Genomic DNA, 6784 nt, shown 5'->3' on the forward strand with positions numbered 1-6784 from the left:
CGTGTTCCAGTCTCGCCCGTCTCTGGAGCATCGCAGCTGACTGAGCTTTGAACCCGCAACCAGGGTGACCTCGTTCTCCACCTCCAGGACGACCGACGGATCCATGCTCACCTGCACGCTGAACGCCTTCTTCACACTCGGGGTTGGTAGTTTGAGGACGGCGGCGGCGGCGGGAAGCAGAGGAGCGGCCACCCTGCTGGGCTCGCGCTCTGCAGGAGACGTTATCTGAACACGAGAGGAGAAACACTCAGCCGGACTGTCCAATCCAAAACACACGCCTCCGAACGCCTCCGGGCGGCGCCCTACCTGAGTGAAGGTTTGACTGACGGGGGCGGCCATCTTGTCTTTCCTGGGCCGTCCCTTCTTCCTCTTCTCCACCACCTCTGCCCCGTCCAGCAGCAGCTCCGTTTTCCTCTTGCTGAACGACAGGTTCTTGTTGATGACGGCCATCTTGTCCTCGCTGTCGCTGCTGGTGTCCTCTTTGGATTTGACGTCTTTGTGGGCGGAGTCTTTCGTCCGGCTGCACAAAAACAACAACAACATTTAGAGCCGTTTCACTTGACGTCTCTCTCTCTCTCTCTCGCTCGCTCCGCGTGCTCACCTTTCTAAAGGTGCGAGTCCGGCGGTGGAGGTGATGGCGGCGGTGACCCCGGGCGTGGCCTTCGACCTCTCGGTGAACCTGGAGTCCAGCGCCTTCATGGGTTCGATCTTGGAGGCCGACGTCAGCAGGAGACACGACTTCACGCTGACGGACGAGCGAAGGCGGAGTTTAAAAACAACAACAACAGAGAGCGGAGAGAAGAGACGCACAGACGACCTTCTCCTACCCGTCTTTGTCCTCCAGGCTCTTGGCCGAGCTGCCGGGCGGCGGCGAGGTCAGCATGGCGTCGTGGCCGGGCCGCAGCCCCAGAGACGAGGCCTGACCCGGGGAGGAGTCGGAGCTGAGCTGGGAGGTGAGCTGGATGGACATGGAGGAGCCCGACGGCAGGATGGGAGCGCTGTTGAACAACGCCGGAGAGAAATCTCTGCAGAGACAAGAAGGAAGGCGTTCAGGATCCTCGCCGTCGGCGCCGCACGGACACGACTCAAGCTTCTCACGAAGCGCTTAAGACTTTCAAACTAACAAAGAGTCGCCATGACACGCGTCCGAGGGCGCCGAGTAAGAACTGAAGACGTGTTAGTAATGTGGCGTCTTCCTACCCGGTGTCCAGCTGGGCGATACAGAGCGGCGTGATTCGCCTCCTGCCGTCCGCTGTTCTCGTCTCCACCTGCTTCTTCAGGAGGTTCTGCAGGACAACCAATCAAAAGCAAGCAAAGACATGAAACACTCACTTGACTCTGACCACCGCCCCCTGCTGGCGTGGAGAGTTTCTCACCTTCCTGATGTCCTCCAGAGACTCTCCGTTCATCACGCTGTTGAGCTTGGGCGTGGAGGACTCGGCCCCGGCGCCGCCCGGCCCCGAGCCGGTCTGAGCCGAGTTCTGCCTCTCCTGCTGGTACTTGAGCATCTCGGGGTTCTCGATGATGGTGGTGGAGAGCTGCGCCTCCGTGCTGGTGATGGCCAGACTCTTCCCGTAGATGTTCTGATGGATGCTGTTCTGTGCGTCCCAGCAACAACAGAGGAGACGTGGTCAGTGGTCACGGCGTGGAGAAACGGCGTGGAGCCGAGCGCCGACACCAGAGCGTTTGAGTCTCACCTTCTCCTCCTCGTTCAGGGGGTCGCCGAGCTCGTCCAATGAGAAGTCCAGGTAGGCCACGGTGCCGTCCATCGAACACACCAACATCCCCAGGCCCGTCAGAGTCCTGAGACACACACACACACACACACACACGCACACACACACACACACACACACACACACACGCAGGTGAGGAGGGCGGAGCGGTCGGCGTGGGATCTCTGCGAGGTCGCCTCACTCACCAGGAAATGTCCATGATGGATTTATCGAAGAGGTCGTGGATGACGACCAGCGGGCGCTTCAGAGACGTCAGCTGGAGAAAAGAAACACCAGTCACTTTATGAGCTACACACAGTTATGAGGCTCCGCCCCCTTCCTGTGAGCGCGCACTGACCCAGACGGAGAGCGAGCGGTCTTTGGAGCCCACCGCGCAGCAGCAGTACGGACAGCCCGGCTTCGGGGCGCTGCCGTTCTTCTGCTTCTTCTTAAAAATCTTTGGGTTGAATTTCTGAAGAGAGAGAAAAAAAAACAAAAAACATGAAGAGTGAAGAAGAGGAGGAGGAAGGAGGAGGAGGAGGAGGAAGGAGGAGAAGGAGGAGGAGGAGGAGGAAGGAGGAGAAGGAGGAGGAGGAGGAGGAGAAGAGGAGGAGGAGGAGGAAGGAGGAGAAGGAGGAGGAGGAAGGAGGAGAAGGAGGAGGAGGAAGAAGGAGGAAGGAGGAGGAGGAGAAGAGGAGGAGGAGGAGGAGAAGGAGGAGAAGGAGGAGGAGGATCAGAGGAAGAGAAGAAGAAGAGGAGGAGGAGGAGGAGGAGGAGGAGGAGAAGAAGGAGGAAGAGGAGGAGAAGAGGAGGAGGGGAAGAAGAGGAAGAGGAGAAAGAGAAGAAAAGAAGCAGGAGGGGGAGGAAGAGGAGGAAGAGGAGGAGGAGAAAAGAATGAGGAGGAGGAGAAGAAGGAGGAAGAGGAAGAGGAGGAGAAGAAAATGAGGAGGAGGAGAAAAGAAGGAGAAGGAGGAGGACGAGAAGAGGAGAAAGAGAAGAAAAGAAGCAGCAGGAGGAGGAGAAAGAGGAGGAGGAAGAGGAGGAGAAAGCGGAGGAAGAGGAGGAGAAGAGGAGGAGAAAGAGGAGGAGGAGAAGAGGAGGAGAAGTAGGAGGAGGAGGAGGAGGAAGACTCCGTACCACCACGGTGACGGCTTTCCGGTGGCCCACAAAGTCCATGTTGGTCTTCCAGCCGTCTCGCTCCACGATCTGAGCGGTTGGACCCGAGTTGTTCATGGCGTGCGCCGAGACCAGGTACTGACCGTCTGGAGACCAGGACAGACGCAGGACATGAGTGGTCCCTCCACACTGAGGGCGAGCGACACACAGAGAGAGAGAGAGAGGATTGTTTAGACCCTGAGCGCTGACAGCAGAAGAAGAAGAGCGGCGGCGTCCGCTCACCTCGCTGAACGGTTTGGTGATGTTGGCGTCCATCTGCCAGTCCACCGTCCTCCACACTTTCAGGCTGTGGTCGTCGGCCTGCGAGGCGATGTACTTCCCCACCGGGTCCCACGTGAGACCTTTGACCAGGCCCGTGTGTCCTCGCAGACACGTCACCATCTCTGCACAGACGCACAGTCACAGTGGCATTGTGGGTAATGTATGCCTGAGATGTTTCATGCACGTTTATGACCTCGGGGGGGGGGGGGGGCGGGGTTCAGCGTCTCCTCCTACCTGGAAACTTGCGAGCGTTCCAGATGACGATGGTGTTGTCCACGCTGCAGGAGGCGAGCCACACGTCATGAGGAGACCACGCCACGTCCATCACGTCTGCGAGCAAAACACACGGACACACACTGAACCACCACGTCTCCGCATCTCTGCACATGTGTGTGTGTGTGTGTGTGTGTGTGTGTGTGTGTGTGTGTGTGTGTGTGTGTGTGTGTGCGTGCGTGCGTGCGTGTGTGTGTGTCTCACCTCCGGTGTGGTTCCTCAGGATGGTCACACACCTCCACTGCTCCACGTTGGCGAGCTTACTGCTCGAGCCGAACACCGTGCTGGGACCGATGAATCTGCAACACGAGAACACACGGGATTAGAAAGCAGCCTCTGTGTGTGTGTGTGTGTGTCTGTGTGTGTGTGTGTGTGTGTGTGTGTGTGTGTGTGTGTGTGTGTGTGTGTGTCTGTGTGTGTGTGTGCGCACATACGCAGCTCTCTTCCACACCATGACCAGCTTGTCGTCTCCTCCTGATGCCAGGTACAGGCCGTTGTTGGACCAGCGCACACAGTTGACACACGCTGCCGAGACAGACAGAGGTGAGAGAGAGTGTGTGTGTGTGTGTGTGTGTGTGTGTGTGTGTGTGTGTGAGGAAACACAAACAGCAGATTTGAATGAAAAGTTTTCCTGTTTGTTGAATAAAAGGAAGCAGCAGAGTGTCCATCCCGTCTCCATGACGACAGTCTGTTGACAAGACAGTTTATCTCCCGACACGAAGCCGTGACAGAAAAACCACAAACAACGCTTTCATCCACACTGAGGTCGAGAGAGAGAGAGAGAGAGAGGGAGAGAGACAGAGAGAGAGAGAGAGAGACAGAGAGAGAGAGAGAGAGAGGGAGAGAGAGGGAGGGAGAGAGAGAGAGAGAGAGGGAGGGAGAGAGAGAGAGACAGGGAGAGAGAGAGAGAGAGAGAGAGAGAGGGAGAGAGACAGAGAGAGAGAGACACACAGAGAGACAGAGAGAGAGAGAGGGAGAGAGAGAGACAGAGAGAGAGAGAGACACACAGAGAGACAGAGAGAGAGAGAGGGAGAGAGAGAGACAGACAGAAAGAGAGAGAGGGAGAGAGAGAGAGAGACAGAGAGAGACACACAGAGAGAGAGACACAGAGAGACAGAGAGACAGAGAGAGAGAGAGGGAGAGAGAGAGACAGACAGAGAGAGAGAGAGACAGAGAGAGAGAGAGACAGAGAGAGAGAGAGAGAGAGAGAGAGACAGAGAGAGACAGAGAGAGAGAGAGAGAGACAGAGAGAGAGAGAGACAGAGAGAGAGAGAGACAGAGAGAGACAGAGACAAAGAGAGAGAAAGACAGAGAGAGGGAGAGTTCCCCTGTTTCAGCGTGAAGGTTGGTTACCGAGGTGATTGTCCATCTGGCAAAGCATTTTGGGAATATTCTCGTTCTTCTCGTCCTCCTCTCTGAGGACCGGCGCCATGTTCCAGATCATCACCTTTCCGGAATCCTCTCCTGAAAACCCCCCAAAAATAAAAACCATAAATAAAGGCGAAACATGGCGAGCAGTGAAGCAGACTGTGTTCTCATAGACTCAGGTGTGAGCGGCTGAACTGCACGCCGCCGTGTTGATCCTACCTTGACCACCGGTGGCAAACTTGGTTCCATCAGGATGGATGTCGACGGAAAATATGGGCTTGCCTGTGAAACACGACAGACACATGGGCAGGTTTGAGATCGCAAACACGAGGAGAGCGATTTTTAACCCCGATTCAAACTGCTGTGTATTTTTACAAAATCAAATAAAACAATCAAACTTTTAATTCCACATCTTAACTTCCTCCTACTTTGACCACACGCTGGTCCAGCCCTCTCCTCGAGCTCATTGTGATTTATCATGTAAGGTTGTGCTCATGTACGACACTGAGTTGTGACATACTTAAGGGGGCGGGGCTTGTTGCATTTAAAGAGACACACACACCAAATCGGAGTGTTCACAGAGAGCTGGTTTCTACAGAGTCACAAACCTCCTCTGCTGCTTCATTCATGTTATATTTGAGCACATAAACACTGATGTTTCATTCAGACCACAGGGGGGCGCTATTTGAAAAGAAGAGGGAGAATATGTCCCCTTTAAAAAAGGAAGAACTTCAATGTAAAAACAGCCGTTAGCCGTTTTTCTCTAACGGTCAACTTTACAAACTGACACTTTTAAACCTTCACGTCGCTTACTTTGAATAACACGTTAATTAAATGTTAACAGAGACGTGATAAACATTTAATAAACAACTTAAGGACAGCGTTAGAGGAAGCTAAGTTAAGATGTTTATCAGGGTACCCGAGCTAGCCTGGAGGGGGGCTAACGAGCTAGCTAGCTGTGGTTAGCAAACACAGGGGAGTGATGCTGACAGACATCAAAATAAAAACAGAAGTTTTGCGGGTTTATTTTGCAGTTTTAAGTCTATAAGGTAACAAACAAGTCAAACAAGTGTCGACCATCATCATCATCATGATCATGCCTCCGGGATCAGTCCCCCCCCCCTCCCGACAACAAAAGCCCAACTTGGTCCAACAGATTCCTGCACGAGCTTACCGTTGTGGCTCACCCAGCTCGGCTTCAGCAGCTTCATTCTCTCTAATTTATTTTTATTCTTTTTATCTTCTATTTAACATCCGGGGATCAGCTCGGCCCCCCTCTTCTTAATTTCTTTCTTTCTTTTGTCTCAAACTCTGTCCGACACTTTGTTGTTTTTGTGCTTCAACTCCATCTCTGCAGCAGCTGCATCCACCCGGCGGCAGAGCACACGGACGATAAACGGCGTGACACCAGGTTGGCACTGTGAGGAACTGTTTCCGGTGTTATGTCGAGAAAAGCATCCTTGCAGAAAGTTACATCCAAAGCGCGATACACCAAACAAGCAGAGAAAAAGAAAAAGAAAAATAGCTAAAAGTAAATCATAGAATTACAAAGCAGCCACACAAACAATATAAAACTTAAACATTAGAAACTTAAAAGGAGGTGATAAACAGTTTTACATAATAAAATTAAAAATAGGAGTTTTGCAGTGAAATGGGTGGAAATCAGAGCTTTGAGTTTAAGTTTTAAAAAATATCAAATATCGGTACACACATTCTTTCTGGGGGCTGATCTGTGATGAAGTGTGTACTTCATAAACATAAAATGTCTTTGTTGTTCTGTAGACTCAGTAAAAAAAAAAGGTAAATATGACCTGCAAAGTGTCTTAAAACTGACATTTAAGAGTGGATACAAAATTCTGAAGGAGGAAGAAATACGTCTGCCACATTTTGCATTGTTCTGCAAAGTGCATGCATTTCTCTGCAGGGATGCATTTCTCGACGTAACACCTGTATTTTGACCGCGGACAGGAAACGTTGTCAGACCGCCGCTG

The 6784-nt window shown here is 52.7% G+C and overlaps 1 protein-coding gene across 1 annotated transcript in view; it reads right to left on the bottom strand.

Annotated features, from left to right (window-relative positions):
* The window catches only part of hira (histone cell cycle regulator a), a 9820-nt gene extending 3583 nt beyond the window's left edge, over positions 1–6237 (bottom strand). Inside the window, exons 1-17 of the mRNA XM_079342664.1 lie at positions 5968–6237; positions 5013–5075; positions 4779–4889; positions 3860–3950; positions 3630–3724; positions 3387–3482; positions 3114–3274; positions 2853–3020; positions 2074–2187; positions 1922–1992; positions 1698–1803; positions 1377–1598; positions 1201–1286; positions 828–1025; positions 602–745; positions 307–520; positions 1–225 (exon numbers count right to left, since the gene is read on the bottom strand). The exon at positions 1–225 is cut by the window's left edge and continues 38 nt beyond it. Of these exons, the coding sequence (XP_079198790.1) occupies positions 1–225; positions 307–520; positions 602–745; positions 828–1025; positions 1201–1286; positions 1377–1598; positions 1698–1803; positions 1922–1992; positions 2074–2187; positions 2853–3020; positions 3114–3274; positions 3387–3482; positions 3630–3724; positions 3860–3950; positions 4779–4889; positions 5013–5075; positions 5968–6004 (2202 nt within the window). The 5' untranslated portion in view covers positions 6005–6237. The remainder of the gene's footprint in view (positions 226–306; positions 521–601; positions 746–827; positions 1026–1200; positions 1287–1376; positions 1599–1697; positions 1804–1921; positions 1993–2073; positions 2188–2852; positions 3021–3113; positions 3275–3386; positions 3483–3629; positions 3725–3859; positions 3951–4778; positions 4890–5012; positions 5076–5967) is intronic.
* Between the last annotated feature and the right edge of the window lie 547 nt (positions 6238–6784).

Source organism: Symphodus melops, assembly GCF_947650265.1.
Source record: "Symphodus melops genome assembly, chromosome: 1".
NCBI lineage: Eukaryota > Metazoa > Chordata > Actinopteri > Labriformes > Labridae > Symphodus > Symphodus melops.